This window comes from Equus quagga, unplaced genomic scaffold (assembly GCF_021613505.1).
Source record: "Equus quagga isolate Etosha38 unplaced genomic scaffold, UCLA_HA_Equagga_1.0 73442_RagTag, whole genome shotgun sequence".
NCBI lineage: Eukaryota > Metazoa > Chordata > Mammalia > Perissodactyla > Equidae > Equus > Equus quagga.
In genome coordinates, this window is record NW_025802777.1 from 365808 (window position 1) to 385223 (window position 19416).

A 19416-nucleotide genomic window follows, 5' to 3' on the forward strand; every position below is an offset into this window, starting at 1 on the left:
CTGAGGGACTGTTTCTCAGGGCCACATCCAGAACATTAGCTGGTGATCATGGGGACGATGCTAAAATGCACTAGGTCAGCTGCTCTCTTTTAGGAAGGAAACACTAACATACAGAGTCTATTCAGTCAGTCTGGGAGCCAAGACCCCGCCTCTCTACCAAGCTTCCTCCCAGTGCTGCTGCCAGGCCTTGACCACACTGGCCACTCGGCCACTGCTCCTGGACCCCACCTGCAGAGCCCCACTTCCGTCAGCTGCACCTCCAGGGGCCTCTGCTCAGCTGCATTTCACCTGCACACGTGAAAGTTACAGAAAAAGCTGGGGTGAGGAGGGAATGCTAGAGAGTTTTCCAGCCTAAGTTATGCTTGGAGACGACGAGCAGGAACAAACGCCCAGTGACACTGGAGACCTGAGCACACACTGGGTGAACAGACTCAGGTGACAGCCCCCTCCAGTGGGCACCAGGCCAGCTGTGAAGGGCTTTCCTTTTCCTTTGAGCCATGCCCACAGGCTATCTGGGACATACTGCACCCAGGTCTGCCCGTGTCCTGACTGGAGGCTGCTGCTCCCAAGCCACAGGGACCGGGCGCCTGGCTATATTTGAGAAGCTGGTCCAAGACACTCTCACAGGGACCCTTCCCGAGGGGCACTGCAGGGCAGAGCGGCCCGACTCTCCCCTGTGTGGCCTGTGCAGGGCTGGCCAGGCAGGTCTGAGTGAGCTCCCCAGGAGGACCATCCGGTCCCAGCCCCAGGCTCCTGCACGTCCCTCTCTGATGTCAGAGTCAGGCAGATGCTCCTGCCCGACCCTGTGTAGGAGATTACAGGGCAGGCGGCCTAGGCTGGGGGCTGTGAGGGCGGGGACATGGCCGGCGATCCACCTGCCCTGCTCACCTGCTCCCCGGGCATGGAGGTGCCAGCAGGCAGGTGGCCCTGATCCCCCTGCCTGTCAACCACACCCAGGATATATTATAAACATTTTTAGTTCAGAGTTTAGACTTCATTCATACTTGCATTTTACAAAACCCCATCTTTTTCATCCCTAAATTTATCATCAAAATGTCATATCAAAAATATAAATAACTCTCATCCAAAGTCTATCAATGTGAACCCATTCGTCTCTGGAAGGCTTTTTCAACAGCAGACACCATCCCTGATCTTCATTACCGCCGCTGGATCCCAAGCCCCGTGGGCCGGGCCTGCGCTGGCTGGGGATGGTCAGCCTGCTCTGCCGCTGCTGCCTGTTTGGCTCTTACAGGAGCAGCGAGTCCTTGGCGACAGCACTGCCACACTTCTGGGTTGCCCTCCCCTCACGTCCCGGGCCCAGGCAGTGCGGTTCAGTTCCAACTCTTGGGGTCTTAACCGAAATGAGCGGGACTGCAAACACGGTGGCTCTATGCCAGCAGCCCGTCCTCATCCTCGCCCCCGTGTCCTCCTCCGAGCAGGTGCAGACTGTCGTCGTCGTCGTCGTCATTGTCGTCAGAAGCGCCTGCTTCCTCCTCACTTCCCAGCGGTTCCGAGGGGCGTTTCATGCCCCGCTGCTTGGAAACGGCCAGAGCGTACTGAATGCTGTAGCGGTTCCAGTCGCAGCTGTTGAAGGTCACAGGAATCATGTCGGCAAAAGCAACACAGTCATCCTTCCAGTGAAAAGCCCGGCTCGCCCGTACCAACCACCACCGGGACTCAGAGAAAAACCAGACACAGGCTGTAGGAGCCCCAACCTGCCTCACTTCTCTCCTCCCCATGTCCCTGCCCGGCCACCCTCCTGGCTCTGGAGCAGCGAAGGCCTTCCGGGACCTGACTGTGAGATCCATCCCTTCTGCTCTGTCCTCACTGCCCCTGCCCGTCTCTGGCTTCGCCACTCAGGCCCAGCAGACCCCGGAGGAAGGGACCGCTGCGGAGCCCAGGGCCGTTTTGGAGCAGAGAGGAACACGCTGAGTCAGTTAGTTCCCCACAGTGACAGAGTAAGGGAGAAGTCACACCATCATGTCAACGCAGAAATTCGCTGGTGAGAATGAACTGTAAGGTGAAAGGATTCGCGAGAAAGGAATAAACGCAGCACACCACAGAGTGTGCAAGCGGTGTGACCGCCCGTGCAGGAACTCTGAACCAGACTCTAGGTCTGGAAGCGTAGCTGGAGCCCCCCCGATCAACACACGAGAGCCAGCTGTGCCCACACATCAGCAACAGCCCTCGATGCCGGGGTCCAGGGACACTGCCTCTACGGGAGCACCAAGAAATGAGGGGTGACAGGAGGTGCCCAGCCTCTCGGACAGAGCTCTGTGGAGTCACGGAGGCCCCAACAAAGGGAAGGCTCTCCCCAGCAGATGGCAGAGTCAGGAAGAAAAGTTAGGGAGGAAGGCCTGGTTCAGGACTCTTAAAAACAGAGGAACCAGCCACGGACAGGCAGGAGGACCCTGGGACCACTGGGCCCAAACACAGGCCTCCGCCTGTGGACAGCGGGCAGTCAAGAGCAGGGGAAGACCTTCAGGATCCGAGCTGGGGCACCTGGACACCGATCCTGAACTCAGCGCCTCGGACCCCACCACTCTCTACACACCCCGCCAACAGCAGGGACGGTGACCCCCAGGAGAGGCCACGCTGTGGGGCCTTCATGGGCTGCTCGGCCTCAGGGGAGGGGCCAGAAAGTGCCTGAACCATCAGGAAGCCACCTGGGGACAGGGGACGGGGCTCCTGACCGCACCGCCTCTTCTAACTGCATCATTGAGAGAGCTCTCCTCCACCCAGGACACGCCTGACACAGGCCATCTGTCCCACCATGCGGTAGCCAGGCGTATTTGGCTCGGGGCAGCAAGGGAGCTAGCACCCCCAACACGGGGACCTCCTGTCCCGTCAGACGACGCAGGGAGCAGCCCCGGGGGAGCCAGCACAAAGCACCAGCCCCGCCCCACCCACCAGCCGCGTCGCAACACGTACAGTTTGGAGACGTCGTCCAGGTGCCGCTGGATGCTCTTCTGAAGGAACTGCACTGCCGGCAGCAGCGTCCCCGCTCTGCAAGGAGAAGTCCCTGAGTGCGCGGCAGTAACGGGACGCCACAGCCCCGTCGCCTGCAGTGTTTGTTGTGTCAAGGCCTCGCCTCACACTGTGTACACGTGTAAAAGCTTCACCTCAAACTGTTGTGGCCTGTAAAGGCTTCGCCTCACATCCTGTTTGCATGTAAGGCCTCACTTCACGTGGTGTTTGCAATGTAAAGTTTCCCTCTTTATCTATAGAGACCAGCTGATCAAGTGACAGAAGTCACACATGGATGAGCGTGTGAGCACATCATACCTGGACTTCAGCTTCTGACCATGCGCCATGAGCAACTTCTGAGTCCATATGAGGTAGAATTCTAGATGGTGAGACGCCTCAAAGGATGAAGCTAAAAACTCAAGCACTTTCTCCACATACAACTCCGGGAGGGAGGAGCTGACAACATCAACTGCAAGGAGAGGAGGAAACCATGCTCACGGTGCAAAGAATCAAATCAGGAGGAAAGACATTCCTGCATTTGCAAAGAGGCCGGGAATCCCGACCACTGGGTCTGGACGGAGGGTCCTCCTGGCCCGTCCCGGGCCCCGGCCCCGGGCACTCACTCTCGTCCCAGGGCACGGACTCCAGGGCCTCCTGCAGCAGCTTCTTCTCGTTGAGCCGGAAGGCCATGAGGATGGCCCTGGTGAAGTCCCGCTGGCGCAGCGCCGCCCGGACCCGCCCGGGGGTGACGCTGGTGTCCAGCTCAAATGGGTCAAAGAGCATCTGGGCGTCCAGGGAGTAGATGAGGAGCCCCTCGGTGGTGGTGGCCGCCCAGCAGCGCCCTGGGGATTAAGCAGTCAAGAGAGTTCCTGAAGATTTATGCTCACTTCTCCCCACTGTTTGAAGAACAGGTATTGGATACTTTCCCCTGGTCCCAAAAGCAGCAGCACAGAAAGGAACATGGGGATGTCTTCCTCTTATGCTCTCCCAGCCACCAGCTCCTCTCTGGAAGGGACGCCTGGGTCACTTCCACAGGCATTCCTCCAGAACTGCTGTGTGTGCACGTGAGCAGACACATATACAAACGTCTGCCCCTTGGTTTACACCAGGCCCAGCAGGCTTCTCTGTAAAGGGAAAGATTTTCAGCTTTGCAGGCCGTGTGGCCTCTGCGCCAACTTTTGAACTTCACCGTGATGCCAGGAGAAAACATGCAAATAAACCGGCTCACACTGCGGTGGGGGCACGTGCTGTCCTGCACTCGCTGCTCCTGTCACTCAATGGGTGCTGGAGAGTGTCACTGTCAACCATAAGATCAGCCCACTGCAACCCCTGTGGAGCTCTGCTCTGTGGGACCACCTGTACGAGGGGGCACAGACCCTCCCCCACAGCCCCTCAGAACCAGTCCACCGGACACCCTCAATACAGGGAGGGACAGGATGGGGGAGCAAGGCGCTGGATGGCAGACAAGGCAGCCCCCTGGGACAGTCTTGACTGGTACACGAAAAGGGTGCTCAGGGCAGGTGCCCACCTCCCTGTTTCGAAGCCCGGTGTATCTGAGGTAAGAGCTTTCACAGCCGTCCTCTGGCGAGGACAAAGACCACCACGTCTTACCCACAGGGGACAGTGTGGCCCAGAGCTGGACAAACGCTCTGAGACCGACTTTGTCCCTGGGAGCAGAGGTGACAGGCCCATCGTGCAAGCTCAGGCCCTCACACCCATCAGGACCAACCCCTGCCCCTTCCAGCACCAACAACCCGCTGCTCAGGGCTCACCAGTGGGAGAGAAGCGGAGCGAGGTCACCCTGATCTCCGGTTTGAAGTGCCGAGAGCTCATGTCACCTGAAGACACAGGAACCGCTCTCAGTTACAGGGCAGCACAGCCCTCACCACTCACCCAACAGAGGGAGGGCCACCCCAGGGGCATGTTGTTGGCCAGGGGTGGCGATGGGCCCATCAGGAATGGCAGCCCTGTCCCCTGGCCCTCCCATCCTGTTCACAGATGCAGCAGGTGAGTGCTGGGCTGGGACCTCAGATGCTGTCTCACAGGTGCTGCTGGCCTCCACACAGGAGCCCTTGGAGAAGACACTCTCCTGTGCATCTGGCCTGGCCAGCAAACAGCTTGTTTGTTCTTGGAAAAGGTCTCTGCCCAGCCCAGGGCTGCGAGGCAGGGTGGTTCCAGTTCCTCCCTACCCATTCAGCCAGCCTCTTTGTGCAGTGCACAAGCCACACGACTGCACAAGGTAGCTCTGTGGAGTGGAGGCTCACTCTCACTGGGTATCGTCATGTGAATACTTGCTAGCATTTTCTCTTCAAATTAGCTTTTTAAGTAGGTAATCTATTCCCACGGTATGAAATTCAATGACACAAAGGAGACCTGTGAAAAGTCAGTCTCCTCTCAGCCCATCTCCCACCTGGAGCCCTTCCTGGAGGCCACCGCCATGACATTTTGTGTGTGCCCCTGGAAGTACTCTGCTGGGGGCTCTTGACCTTGGGATGACCAGCATTTGGGGCCAGGTCCTTGCGGGTCCAGCAGAGCCCCTGGGCTCCCCAGACTCAACGCCAACAGCGTCTCCGCCCAGGCTGAGACACTCAGAACGTCTCCACACAGGCTGAGCACCGCCGCTCCACACACCCGAGGAAGCAGGGGCCACGCTCGTCAGGAAGTCCTCGGGATGCGTCAGCGCAGGCCTGGAGGGAACCAGGCCCGGCCAGCACCAGGGGCCAGGGCGGGCAGGGCAGGGCAGCCACCCCCACACTGTGCCCAGTGCCGGCGCACAGAGACATGCAGGCTTTCTGGGGATGGCTGTCCCTTCATGCTGGTCTACCAGGGCCCGAGGGGCCTGAGGCTTCTGCCCTGTCCCTGTGAGGCACATGTGCCCCTCAGGCCTCCCGGACTGCCAGCTCTGACACCAGAGTCCTTGTGGCCCATGTCGGGGGAGTGAGAGGTGCAGGGCTGGGCGCTGACCGCTGAACAAACCGACAGCCAGACAAGCCAGGAGGCCGCGGGCCATGTAGCAACTCACAGGAGGCTCCCTGCGCCCCCAGCCCCCGGCCCAGCACCACCCGCGTGTAGTGGGAGCACCTGGTCGTCAACTGTTGCAGCCCCAGCCAGAGAGCAAAACCACTGTCGCCCCGGGAAATCAGGAGGTGAGAGGGTGGCCTGCTGTGGCTGTCCAGGGCCCGAGCGGCCCTCTGCCCACCTTTCTTCACTCCCGGCAGCGGTATCGCAACTCCGGCCTCCTCCCCGGCGTCTTGATCGATTAGTGCCAGGTTACCAAACTCCGTCATTTTCCTTCGGTTCAAAAATTCCTAGAAAGGCAAGTCCATGGACCACTCACCAGCTGGAGGAGAGGGGAGGGCGCAGCAGGACGAGCCCCCAGCCCTGTGTGGAACACGCACAGGACACACGGACCCCGAGAAGGGACAGTGACAAGCCCATCTCAGCCCCTCCCATGGCAGACCATCCCCTCAGAGCCCACTGCTGTCGGGTGGGAGTCCCTGCTGCCACCTCAGCGGTGTCGGAGTCCCTAACTCAACACTGGAAAGGCTCGTGAGCCTCTGCGGGGGAGGCACACAACGCACGTCAGCGTGACACCCAGGGCGGCTGCACGTCCTCAGGGACATGCGAGGACACATGCCCCCAGAAACACTTAGGAGGGGCGGGCTTCTGGCCCACACAGGAGCCCTTGCCCTGCGATGGGGCCAGAGCAGTGAACCCAGGCAAGCGCGAGTCTGCCCAGGGGCCCCACCCCGGATCCTGTGGAGCCAGAGTGCGAGGAGGGCAAGGGGCAGGGCCAGGCCGTCCGCAGCAGCAGCCTTGCACCTCCACAGCACACTTGGTCCACACTGGGGTCCTGTGAGCCCGTGGGGCCATGCAGTGGAGCCCCGCGCACCGGCTCACCTCCATGGCGTCCAGCGAGAGGTTGCAGGAGATCTCAAACTTCTTCCTGAGAATCTGCTCCTTGATGTGGTAGATGCACACAAACTTGGACATCCCTCCCGCTAGGATGCTCTGGCCGTCCGCAGAGTAGCACAGAGTGGTGAAGGCCCTGAAGCGGAGGGGAGGAGGACTTTGTTGCCACCAGGGGACTTCTGATGTGTGGTCCCACCCAAATTCCAGAGGGCAAAGGCCACCCTCCCAGCATTCTCCACAGCTCAGGCTGAAACTCCCACAGGACTTTTTCTTTTTTTGAGGAAGATTAGCCTTGAGCTAACATGTCGCCAATCCTCCTCTTTTTGCTGAGGAAGACTGGCCCTGAGCTCACATCCGTGTCCATCTTCCTCTACTTTATATGTGGGACACCTGCCACAGCATGGCTTGAGCAGTGCCATGTTCGCACCCGGGATCTGAACCTGAGATCCCTGGGCCGCTGAAGTGGAAAGTACGCACTTAACCCCTGCGCCACCAGGCCGGCCCCTCCCGCAGGACTTTGAACCTGTAGTTTACAACGTCTAGTCACTCTACTGGGTTCTCTAGACGAGGGGCGTGTACCAAAGCCTCTCAAAAGGCACGAGCTTTTCACAAAAGGACCATGTGGCTCAAGTAGGAATGAAAAGGAGGCCGGTCTGCCTGCCGCCCTGCGAGTGGCCACTCATGGGAGTGCCTCCTCAGTCCTGCAGGACCAGAAACCTGGCACATGCGCCCGCTTTGCTCACAGAACTCAGACAGTGACCTTGAGTTAGGCAATGGATTGTTAGGCATGACACCAAAAGCACAAGAGATGAACTGGAGGTCTTCAGAAGTAAAACTGTAGTACTTTAAAAGACACCGTCAAGAAAGTCAAGTCAACTCGCAGAATGGGAGAAAAAACCAGCAGATCATTTATCTGATGAGGGGCTCACATTTTAACACATCTAACAAGTCAGCAATAAAGAAAGACAGCCCAGTTAAAACAGCAAATGCTCTGGCTGGACGTTTCCCCAAGGCCGACACACAAATGGCCGAGAGCCCAGGAAAAGACGCTCACCACCACCAGTCCTTAGGGAAACGAGAGTCACAACCACGAGCCCCCATCTCACGCCCACCAGAACGGCTACCATGTAAAACGACAGGATGAGTCTGTGAAGGCGTGGGGACCTGGGACCCCCACGCTGCTGGTGGGAAGATGAAACGCTGCAGGCTCTCTGGCAGACCGTGTGGCGGTTCCTCAGAAACTTAAACACCGTCACCTGTGGTCACCCAGCGATTCCACTCCTCAGGACACACTTAAGAGAACTAGAAATGAACCCACACAAACTCGTCCCTGAACGTCCACGGCAGCACCATTAATGCCAAAGGTGTGTGAGGACGCTGGAATCTATCAACCCCGCAGCGCACAAAACCGCAGCACAGCTTCCCTGTCTCCTCTGGGAGGAAGAGCTCCCGCTGCTGAGCCGGCTCCCAGCCCGCCACCCTGTGCCCTCAGTGCCCCACTCCCCACGCCCTCGGTGCCTGCCGCCCTGTGCCCCACGCCATCGGTGCCCCATGCCCCAGACCCTTGGTGTGGTGCCCGCCACCCTGCACCCCACGCCATCGGTGCCAGCTGCCCTGTGCCCCACGCCCTCGGTGCCCACCACCCTGCGCCCTATGCCCTCAGTGCCCGCTACCCTGCGCCCCTCGCCTTTGGTGCCCCGTGCCCCATGCCCTCAGTGCCTGCTGCTCTGCACTCTCGGTGCCCCTGCCTCATGCCCTCAGTGCCCTTCACCTCATACCCTCAGTGCCCATCACCCCACGCCCTCAGTGCCCCGGGCCCCACACCCTTGGTGCCCACCACCTGACGCCCCACGCCCTCGCTGAGGCACTCACTTCCCCTTGGCTGAGTGCTTGGCGGTGATCTTGTCCAGCTCCTTCCTTCCTGTCTTGAGGTCATGCCTGCCCTCAATGGAGCCCGTCTGCACGGCGTTCTCGGGGTCCCAGAAGGTGATTTGCGAGTTCAGTGTGGCCACAGCCAGCTCTGCACCATCGGGGCGAAAAGTCACAGCCAGAGCTGAAAAGAGACGCAAAATCAGGGCCCAAGGAAGACCCTGGGTTCCAGCAGATGGGCCCACCCTCACTGGGCCTCATCATCAGCTCTGCGAGGGCCCGGGTCTGGGCAGGGGGAGGAGAAGCTCCAGCCCCATGAGGGAGGCCTGTGCCCCAGCACGAATAGCTTGGAGCCACATTGGCTGCTTGTGCAAGCAGGGCCCCAGCCGCCTCGGGGGGCAAGGGGTCCAGGTGGGGCCATGGACGCCCAGGATGCACGACTGAGCAGGGGCCAGTCTGGTGGGAGGGCGCAGGGCGGAAGCAGAGGCCGGGCAGGGGTGAGTCACAGTGACTTGGAGGTCACAGCAAAGGCTTTTCTGACGGAGACGCAGGACAGACTAGAAACAGGCTAACTAGAGGAGGAAGGTCAGTACGGAGGCCCCACAAAAATGGAGGACACCGACTGCCAAAAGCCTGAACCGGAGCCGGATGGGGCAGTGGGAAGCAGAGAACATGGAGGGACCTGTGAGTCCTAGGGGCAGCAAACGTGTTTGGCACAGGGCCAGATGGCAAACGGTTTGGTCTTTGGCATGACCTATCAACTCAGCCACCAGGGAGAGAGCAGCTGTCACAAGACATTCACATAGAGCCTGGCTGTGCTCCGGGACACTCCCCTCACAGATACGGGAGGCAGGGCCCACCCGGCTTGAGCCGTGAGGCCTCCTATGCCGCCTACAGTCACCTCGTGCTTCTCCCTATGGCTCAAGCCGAGCAGAGCACCGGCCGCTCCTTGGGGACAAGCTAACCCACAGGCAAGAGCAGAAAGCGGCAGGAGGCCTGCTCAGCCCGGGCCCCTGGCTCGCTCTCCCACGTGGATGTCCAATGCTAAGTGACCCTGGACTGGCCGCCAATCCTGACAGCTGCGGGGCGTGGGGGGTCCTGGGTTTACATCCAGACACACAACCAAGACAGGCAGGTAACAGCACGGAGACCAGACCCTCGTCCTGGGTCACAATTTCTGCCCACTAAGCCCACTGTGCAGCTCACCATCGGAGGTCAGGGCCAGGGTCTCTGTGGTTCTCCAGCTGTCGGCCATGTCCCATAGACGCACCGTCCTGTCCCAGGAGGCACTGGCCAGCACCGACTTCATTGGGTTAAAACACAGGCCGCTGATGGGCCCCTCGTGGCCAGACAAAACCTACAGTGGTTCAGAGGCAAGAGCCATGGTGGGCAGCCCTGAGCCGGACAGCAGGCACAGAGGCTGTGGCTGCTGAGACACGGCCGTCTGAGTGCCCTGAGGCTGTGGGATAAGGCGGGCTGACTCTATCTGGGTGCAAGGAAGGGAGAGGAGGCCAGGCCAGAAAACGCATGTGAACAGTGCTGCCTGCTCCCGAGACGTGACCTCTGACCCACTCGCTCCCCTCAGTCTGCTGAAGGCCCCTCCCGGTGCGTTGTGAGTGGCCTGTCCCCCAGCCCTCTGGTCCCAGCCCCGTCTAGAGCAAGGCTCCTGGGACCCACGTCCTTACATCAAGGAGCCTGCCTGTCTGCATTGACCAGATAAAGATCTCGAAGGAGTCCTGGGCCCCAGCAGAGACAATCTCCCCGCTCGAGTCCACAGCCACACAGGAGAACTGGGTGGGGCGTGGAGACGTGAAGGTGCGGAAGTTCCGGTACCTGCCGGGAAAAGAAAAGTCCTGCTTGGCGTGGCTCCCTGAAGTCCCAGACGCTGGGCTTCAACCCTCTGCATGCATCTACACCACATACTTCCTGACAAACCCGGAACCCTCAGCCTCTCTCTCACAGCCCACTGCAGAGAAGAAGCTGCTCTGAGCCAGCATCCCAACAGAAGGGTCACCTGTGAAGGTCAAAGGCACGCACGGTCCCGTCCATGGAAGAGGTCACAATGACGTAGCCAGTGGCAGTGAAGGTCACGCCAGTGACCCCACTGGAGTGTTCCGTGAAAGTGATGAAGCAGAAGCCACTGAGGGTGTTCCACACCTTGACCTGCGGTGGGCAGCGCATGAGGGGTAGGCAGCCACGGCTCAGGACCGCACACGCCCACACACCTCTCCAACCCGGGACCCCCAGCCCCAAGCACACACAGATAGACACCCACGCACACACACACACACACCCCGTGTGGGCACTGAGGCCTAGAAAGATTGCTCGTCTCCTGTCACCCCGTGAGGGAGGGCTGGGGGGTTGCAGGGACTCCGTGTCTGCCCCAGGAGGCGCAACAAGGACCTGCCCACCTCAGACGGCAGCTGCTAGCACCACAGACCCCTCAGCCAAGAAGCGACAGGTGTACGGGAGCCAGAGCCAATGACGGGGAAACAGACCCCGAACCCTCTCCACCCAGATGTGGCTAAGTCTGTAAACGCCTCTTCGGGAGCCCAGACGAGGCGGGGAGAGCCCGCAAGCTCCAGGCTGAACCCTACAGGCAGAGCCTGGCCACGAATGCCATGCGCCCCCCTCAGCCCAGACCCGGTACCCTAGCTGGCAGGACAGACAGGATCCATCCCTCCCCGCCGCCATCCGCCAGCCCCATGCCGTGGCGCAGCAGCCCCACCTTGCCGTCATCCCCGCCAGTCACAATGTACTGCCCGTCAGGGGAGTAGGCCAGGGACACCATGCTGTTGAAGTGGCCCTGCTGCTTGAGCACGTAGGACTCGCTCTGCCACTCCCACACCAGCAGCTGGCCCAGGCCTGCAGAGCACAAACGGGCTGGGGATTGGCACACAATGCTCCATCCCCTGGGCAGACAGGGGCACACTATCGACTGTCGGCCTGCCCAGCCTCGACTCACGCTGGTACCCTGACCCCCTGCCCCACCCTGAGTCAGGCACCAGCATCCTCCACCTGAGTGAGGGCACCCCGCACAGTCAACCTCCTGAATCACCAGCACGCAGAGTGGGAATGCCACACAGGACACCTGCGGCGGCCCACCAGAGGGCCAAGGCCCCCGGCCAGGGGCTGCGGCCGGAGACCGAGATTCAGGCAACAAGAGACTCACAGCTCAGAGGAGCTCTTGCTCTGGAAGTTTCACTGACTGCTGCTGCGCACTTGAGCCACCCAGCTGACCCGCTCTGCACACAACAGGCCCCCCAAGGCGTCTCTCCCGGCTGTGTCCCCAGTGCCCGAGGGGACGACAGGCAGCTGTCCTGCAGCAGAAGCTCTATTCTTATTCTCACACAAACCTGAGCAGCCGAAGGCGATCCAGTCCCCGGAGCTGTTGATGGAGACGGATGCAATCCTCTGATCCGAGATGCTGAGCAGAAAAGCAGGGCTCGGTGAGCACGGAAGAGCCTCCTGGACCGACCCTGGGGGGCCCAGGTGGGCGAAGGCAGGACCAGGTGGCCCCTACCGTCCGGACCCACCTTCTCCCTGCCCACTTACTAGATATAAACAATTCACTTTGTTAAAGCATAAAAAAACCCAGAGCAGTGCCCTGCACTCAAAACTTGGAAGCTGCGTGATTCTGTGATACCCATATTTTAACTTCCAAAGATAAACAGAAAGGAACAAAGGAAAATAAAAACAAAGGATGCGGGACCAGCCCAGAAACATAGCAGTTAAGTTCCTGTACTCTGCTTGGGCAGCCAGAGGTTTGCGAGTTCGGATGCCAGGCATGGACCTACACACCGCTTACCAAGCCGTGCTGTGGTGGTGTCCCACATACAAAGTAGAGGAAGATTGCCATAGATGTTGGCTCAGGGACAATCTTCCTCACCAAAAAAGTAAAAATAATTAAAAAAAAAGAAAAGTGACACAATCCCGCTGTGGGATCAAAGCCCAGGGAGGGAGCGTGGGTCTGAGACAAAGATGGGCAGCAATGTCCAGTTCACTCTAAGCTGCCTTCCTGCCTGGCCAGGACGAAGGCGAGGTCAGGCGTCCACAGGGCTCAGTCAGGTCAGCACAGCACAGCCTCCGCCCATACCCATGCCGTGCGTGGGCCTGTCAGACTCACTCCCACTCTTGAGCACTCAGGAAACCACACAGGCCACAGAGCAGAGGTGCTCACCTCAGGGAGTGGATGAGGTTGAACTCTGGGAGCTCGTGAAGGTGGAAGATTCCAGAAGCAAACCCAGTGACCAAGAGGTGGGTCTTCTTGTGATACGCTGCAGCTGTCAGGTTGTTAAAATCCCCTTCTTTATTAAAGAAGTACCTAAACAGGTGGAAAGGGCGACGAGACAGCCAGGCTGGGCTCTTGCCCCCGTTGAGTGCCTGCCTGGGACCCCAGGCCAGAGGCCCTGGCTGCACGTGGGACATGCGGGGGCAGCGCTGACCGCACTGCCTCTCAGGCCCTGAGGGCAACCGCCCATCTCCTCACCCCTTGGCTCTCCACTCCTAAGGCCTCCGTGGCCGTGCGCAGGACCCAGCAGCCTCCTGGCTGGTCCCCAGGACACATCCCCAGGATGGGCCCACGGGAAAATGGCCTGTCCCCCGAGCCTGCAGGTCCTCGCCTGCCCACCTCCCGCTCGGCTCCCTCCAAGGCAGGAGAGCCTGCAAGAGTGCATCGGCTGCCCCCAGCGCGATGCTGCCCGCCGCAGTGCAGACCTACTTGGCCAGCCGAGAGTACTTCACTTTGCCCGGCTGCTCCTCGGCGGCCGGCGCGGCCTTCCCTCGGACGGTGGCCTCTCTCTCCCCATCCTCGTCCTCGTCCCCATCCTCATTCTCATCCTCTCTCTGCAGTAGGTCTGCCCTCCAGCCAGTGGGGGCTTTCAGCCTCAGGCCCTCCGGGGGTGTGTCACACTGCCACACGCACAAGGCTCCGTCTTGGCTGAGCGTGTACAGCTGCAAAGGGAAGCACTTGCGTGTGGGCGTGGGCACCCGACCCCTGGCCCTTGCCGGCCCACAGGAGGCCAGGACAAGAACCCTGTCTTAGTGTCACCAGTTCCGCCAAGGCCTGCCCCTGTGCACTGGGAGAAAAAACTCCCAACGGGGAGCCAGCAGCCACCGTCAGTTCCCAAATACCCCCAGGTGGCCTGAGAACAGCCCCTGGGGGCCCCAGGGGAGGGCCCAGCACCACAGCCTCCTGGTGCGTCCCGAATTTGCAGCTGTGACCAGAGATGCCAGTGGGCTGGGGGCTCTGGGTGCAGGGACGTACATCCAGACTGCTGGATTCGAAGAAGCAGGCCACGATGGCGTCCTTGTGTCCCCCCAGCGCGTAGTAGATGAGGTTGTCCCAGCGCTCGGCCCCAAACACCCATGTGGACATGTCTTTGCTTCCAACCACAAAGCACCTGGATGGAGGAGACACAGCTCGTGCTCAGGATCACAGCTGAGGCCCCCCAGCACAGAGGGGATGCCCCAGGGTGGCAGACGGGGACACGCCTGGGTCTGCCAGCCTGCATCTCCTCTCTGTGCTTCCCCTGGGACCATGAGCCTCAATGCACGTGTGTCACCATCCCTCCTCACAAAGCAGTGCCTCACAGCAGGGCAGCCGAGGGGAGCCCTAAGAACCGAACGCCGAGCCTGTGGGGTGCCACCTGGGAGCCTGCTCCTCACATCCCCGACCCGAATCGGATCGAACTCTGCTTACGGCGTAAACAGGGACAGAGGTGGGACAGCCCAGCCTCGCTGAAGAGTGGGAAGGCTTGGCCGCTGGGTGCCCTGCCCCTGTACCACAGACCGTCCCAGGAGTGGGACCGCTGTCTCCTGCTGACACACTGCGTGCTGCCTGGGGGCTGTGTCCCCCGACTGTGGCAGCTGGTGTGACGTACAAATCAGCTCCCACCACCAGCCCCTGCTGCTCCCTGCGCACAGAACTCGGGGTAGCTGAGAAAAAGCCAGCCACTCCCAGGTGCCTTTCCAGATGGTTAGAGATGGCAGTCATGAGAGGATGGGGCCGCAGTGCTCCCCGAGCACCCATGAGGGGAGATGCCACAGCTGCTCTGGATGTTTGGGGCCACAAACCAGGCTGCATGCACTGGTTGACAGCGTTCCTCGCCAGGGTCCAGATCCCACTCTAGCTTCCCGTGACTAAGGCCAGGGCAGACCTAACTCAACCCGGAGCCCGCCCTGCATCCAGCCCCACATGAGGCCCATGAGAGGCCATTTCTAAAGGAAACTTCAGCATGCGCCAAGAGTCACCCAGTGTTGTCAAACACCAGGCTGGCTACAGGCCTCCCTTCCGAGCCCTGCCCTGCAGGCCTCACCGGGAGTCATCTGTCCAGTCGATGCACGTGGTCTCATCGTACGGCCCAAAGTAGGTTTTGTCCAGGACGAACGCGTTGAATTCTCGCTTCCTCCCAGGGGCATGGTACAGCTGAGCGATGTTGCCTTTTGTGACGACGAATTTCCTGCCATGGAAACGGGGGCCCGTCGATATTCAACACCAAGGAGACCCTGAGACCAGCTCAGAGCCCCTGAGAGGACAGCTCTCCTGCTCTGGGGCCAGTTTCCTACGAGGCAACCTTGGGGACCTGCCTCTCACTGGCCCCAAGTCCCCGCTTCTCCTTCAGGGATGAGGCTGAAGAAGGACAGGCAGACAGACCCTGCAGCACCCTGGGCCCGGCCACACCTCTGCCCAGAGCAGAGGCCCCTCAGGCACGCCCATCAACCTGGGATGTGGTCCTTGAGGCCAGGCCAACCTCAGACAGCCCCGGTTGGAACCAAAAGGAAGACACTGGCCCCACGTGACGGGTGCCAAGGAGCAGCCACTGCCTCAGGTGCCACTCTTAAGAGGTTTCTGAGTGTGGCCGTGGGGTGGGGGCTCCTGACTAAAACCCAGAACCACCCCCTCCATAGCACATCAGGGTCAGCCGGGGTCTGATCAACCTAGGAACGAGCCCTCTCTCCTGAGGTCCTTGAACCCAGAGCAGGGCTGAGTCTGGCCAGGCCCTTGTCCCCACACATCCTCCTCACTGTGGACATCGAAGCCAGGGGTCTGTGCCACTTGGCAGTGGTGGATCCTCCATGGCCCCACTGTCTGGAGGCTGGGAGACCCTCTGAGGGCCACACCTGCTCTGGAGACGGTTTGGATCAGAACTTTTAGAACCTCCCACTGGAGGTGTGAACATCTGCCTTTGAGTGGGGGAGAAGGGCCTGGACCCTGCGGGAGCACTCGGCTCGGGGCCATTTGTGGTTGGCCAAGACGAGGCATTGGCACAGGCTCCCACAGTGAGTGCTGGGTGGAAAGAGACCTCTAGGTTCACACGAGCTGGCTCCAGCCCCGCCGTGCGGGTCACAGAGTCTGCACCTCAACAGCTCCCCGCCCCAGGCCCAGAGGCCCTTACCTGCCATCAGGGGAGAAGGAGACGCTGTGCACAGAGCCCTTGAAGTGGAAGTGGTGGAGCACGGACCTGCAGACCAGACTGACCAGCAGCGCGTTCCCCCCTGCAGGAAGGGCGCGTGGCAATCACGCAGTCCTCCCAGACGTGACAGCCCACCCTAGGCAGCAGATTCACTGCACAGGTACAACCGAGACACAGTGAGGTTCCACACGTTTCCACTGCAGGCATCAGGACTGCGGAACGTGTGCCCCACGGCACAGGGAGCCAGCGCTCACGTGCCAGCAGCGCACAACCAACGAGGACGCCCTGGCACATCCATGCCCTGCACACACGCCCTCATCCTGAAGCCCCCCAGGGCCCCAGACACGGAAGCAACCGGGGGAGATGACCATGCGGCCTAGACCCCCCCACTTTGGGACATGGCGTCGGCCTCATGTCACCCTGAGGCCTGCCACGTCCACCCTCAGCCGGTGCCATCAGTCATGACCCTGAGTCGCCATCTCTCAGAGGAGGGCAGTTACCTTCATCGACGATGATGGCGAGGCGGCCATCCGGGGACAGACCCACACACTTGATGTTGTACCGAGTGGCCAGGGGCAGAGTGTCAGATTTGTTGCTGAGAGACAAAAACCAGAACCATGCAGTTGATCTCACGTTGTCAGATGAGGAGGCTGGGCCGGGCTCGGACCACCAGCTCACTGGTCCCTGTGCCACACCCTCTCCTGTCCCATCAGAGCCCTGGGCCAGAGCTCATCACTCACCCCCACTCCTCACTGCAGGGAGAGGAAATAAGACAATGACCCTGGAGAAAACTGGGCAAAGCATATCAAAGACCTTAAAGATGGGTTTTAGATATGTCAGGTTTGTTTTGAGGATTGCATCCCAAGTGGATTCTGCAAAGGTATAAAGTCAGAAAACTGGAAACAAGCTAACTATCCAACAGGAGAGATTAACCACAAGGACAGCACATCCCTGTAAAACTACAGAAAGGGGAAAATGCACAAAAGTGGAAAAACAAGCAACCACTGGCTTAGATTCTAATTTTGCTCTTTACTGTTTTATTCCTCAACTTCTCCTCAACGAACATAGGGTGGTTACTCTAGAAAGCCCCGTCAGAGGTCATTTAAACAAACTGGGAAAGACCAAGCCAGCAGCCGGCCCTGGGCACACCCTGCATGGGCACTGCAGGAAGCAACTCACTGAGGAGGCACGTACTACTGTCCCTTCTTACAGACACAAAAACCGAGGCCTGTGGAGCGGGACAGAAACCCAGGTGCCTCTGTGACAGGAGGATCCCACCCAGGTTGCACAAGTCTGGGAAGGGGTGATAGCCCGACCAGGAGTCCTCCCCTTCACCACGCGCTCATCCACAAGAAAGAGTCAACCTGCAAGCAGAACTGATCTGGGCGAGCGCCGTGCTCATCCAGCAGGAGGGACCACGAGGGACAGGCGGCGTCCACGTTCTTGGGCACCTTTTCCCAGACAATTCAGTGACTCATGATTTCTACCTTGAAGGTAATGTCAAAGACCTAGATACTCCTAGATCCGCGAGGTTTAGCTGAGGGACCAGAAAGAAGACACCGGGACTTCTGGGCCAGTTCCACCACTGGCCTGTCCACACCACTGAAGGTCCCAGAGCCCTCCTTCAGGCTGCCTGACTTAACAGGGTGCTATTAAAGGAAGGTTAGGAAAACACCGTTGTTTTTCACGTGCAAATTACAACAATCACTCTGTTAACGTCATTTTAGGGTACTTACTTTTTAAGGTCAAATACAGTGACTCTGTTTCCCACAGGACTGATGACTGAATTGCCATCACAGGTAAAATTTAAGTTTCCACACCTATAGACGGTCCCCAGCAAATTTGAAAACTGAAAAGAAAGCAAAGCTGTCTGAACACCAAGAAAATACAGAGTCTCCAGAACCCTGGACAAGGGCCGAATGAGGCCTCTGGTCAAGGGGATGGTGCAGCACCGCTTGCAGGGTCCCCGGTCATCCCCTGGGACACTTCCTGGCCACCCATGCAACCCAGCCCTGAGCAAGAGGGAGGAAGAAGTGCAGCAGGTGAGGGACACCGGGGTGTCGGGGGAGCCTCCAGACAGCAGGCATCCGCCGGGGAAGGAGAGGATGGGACCCACGTCTCAGAAAAGCAGCAAAGATGACCAGCGCTCTGTAATTAATCCATGAGTACAGCCATCAAATGTGAGCACTCCCTGCGCCCCATCTCTGCCCTCAGCGCCCTCATATCCCACCTCCACAGGCGAGCAGTGGAGAGACAGAGAATCAAAGAGCGGGGTGGTGCTGAAGACAGACACCCCACAGCGGGCGGGAGAGGTATCTCAGAGGGTGGGCCAGGAGGAGCTTGGAGGGGCCACCAGGCCAGCAGGGCGGAGAGCCAGGGAGGAGCTTGGTCAGCGAGGTTTCCAGCAGAGCATGGGGGTTCCCACTCCCGAGTACTGAAGGCCAGCGATCGGCCGTGGGCGCAGGAGGGGAAGCAGGGAGGCCAGTGAGGCTACTTCGCACAGCAGGGGACCAGAGGACAGAGCGCGGCGGCGGGGAGCTGGGTGGGGACGGAGGAGGGTCCCGGGGCAGGGCGCTGAGGCCGAGATCCCAGGAACAGGTGTGGGCAGAGGGGGTGCGGGGCGGAGCTGGGGGGCCGCCCGAGAACAGCCTGCAGGGGAGGGGCCGCCATCGGGGTCGCGGCGGCAGACGGGACGGCCAGGCCGGCAGGCACCCCCCGGCCGGCAGGCACCCCCCGGCCGTGTGTCCCTGAGTCCTCCCCACGTCGCGCTCTAACAGACCTCACGCGGCCTCCGGAAAACGGGGTCCGGCCCGAGCGGCTCGCCGCCCGCTCCGCGCGGCTGGGTCCTCAACCCGCCAGCTGCAGCCAGGACCCTCCATCCAGGCCAGGACCGCTGCTGCTCTCGAGGCCGGCCTCCCTCAGCCTCATGGAAGTGACAGCGCGGCCCGCACCCCGGGCCCACCGGGTCCCTCCCCCGGCCCCCGCTGCCGGCCCCCCGGGCTCCGGGACAATACAGCGCACGCCCGCGGGCTGCCCAGCGCCCTCACGCACCCGGTACGCGAACTTCATCCCGGCAGCTGCACGTGGACCGCCCCGCAGCCTCCACGCCCCGCCAGCCGGCTAGCAGCGAGCACTTCCGGGGCGGACGCGGCCCCGCGCCACAGCGCCCCCCGCGGCCCGGAGGAGCCGCCCCGCCCGAGGCGGAGCCCCAGCCCCGGCCACGCCCATGCCCCCGCCCCCGAGGCGGAGCCCC

At 60.5% G+C, this 19416-nt stretch overlaps 1 protein-coding gene across 1 annotated transcript; it reads right to left on the reverse strand.

Annotated features, from left to right (window-relative positions):
• Positions 1-866: 866 nt before the first annotated feature.
• Positions 867-19313, reverse strand: LOC124234371 (periodic tryptophan protein 2 homolog). The gene is made up of 21 exons (XM_046651727.1): positions 19215-19313; positions 17900-18012; positions 16664-16758; positions 16146-16245; positions 15066-15209; positions 14015-14150; positions 13469-13701; positions 12929-13072; positions 12105-12175; positions 11477-11613; positions 10763-10911; positions 10434-10581; positions 9955-10105; positions 8752-8932; positions 6868-7015; positions 6167-6275; positions 4740-4805; positions 3591-3809; positions 3286-3436; positions 2932-3006; positions 867-1584 (listed from the first exon to the last, which is right to left on the reverse strand). The coding sequence occupies exons 1-21, from the start codon at positions 19230-19232 to the stop codon at positions 1389-1391; spliced, it is 2784 nt and encodes a 927-aa protein (XP_046507683.1). The 5' UTR covers positions 19233-19313; the 3' UTR covers positions 867-1388.
• Between the last annotated feature and the right edge of the window lie 103 nt (positions 19314-19416).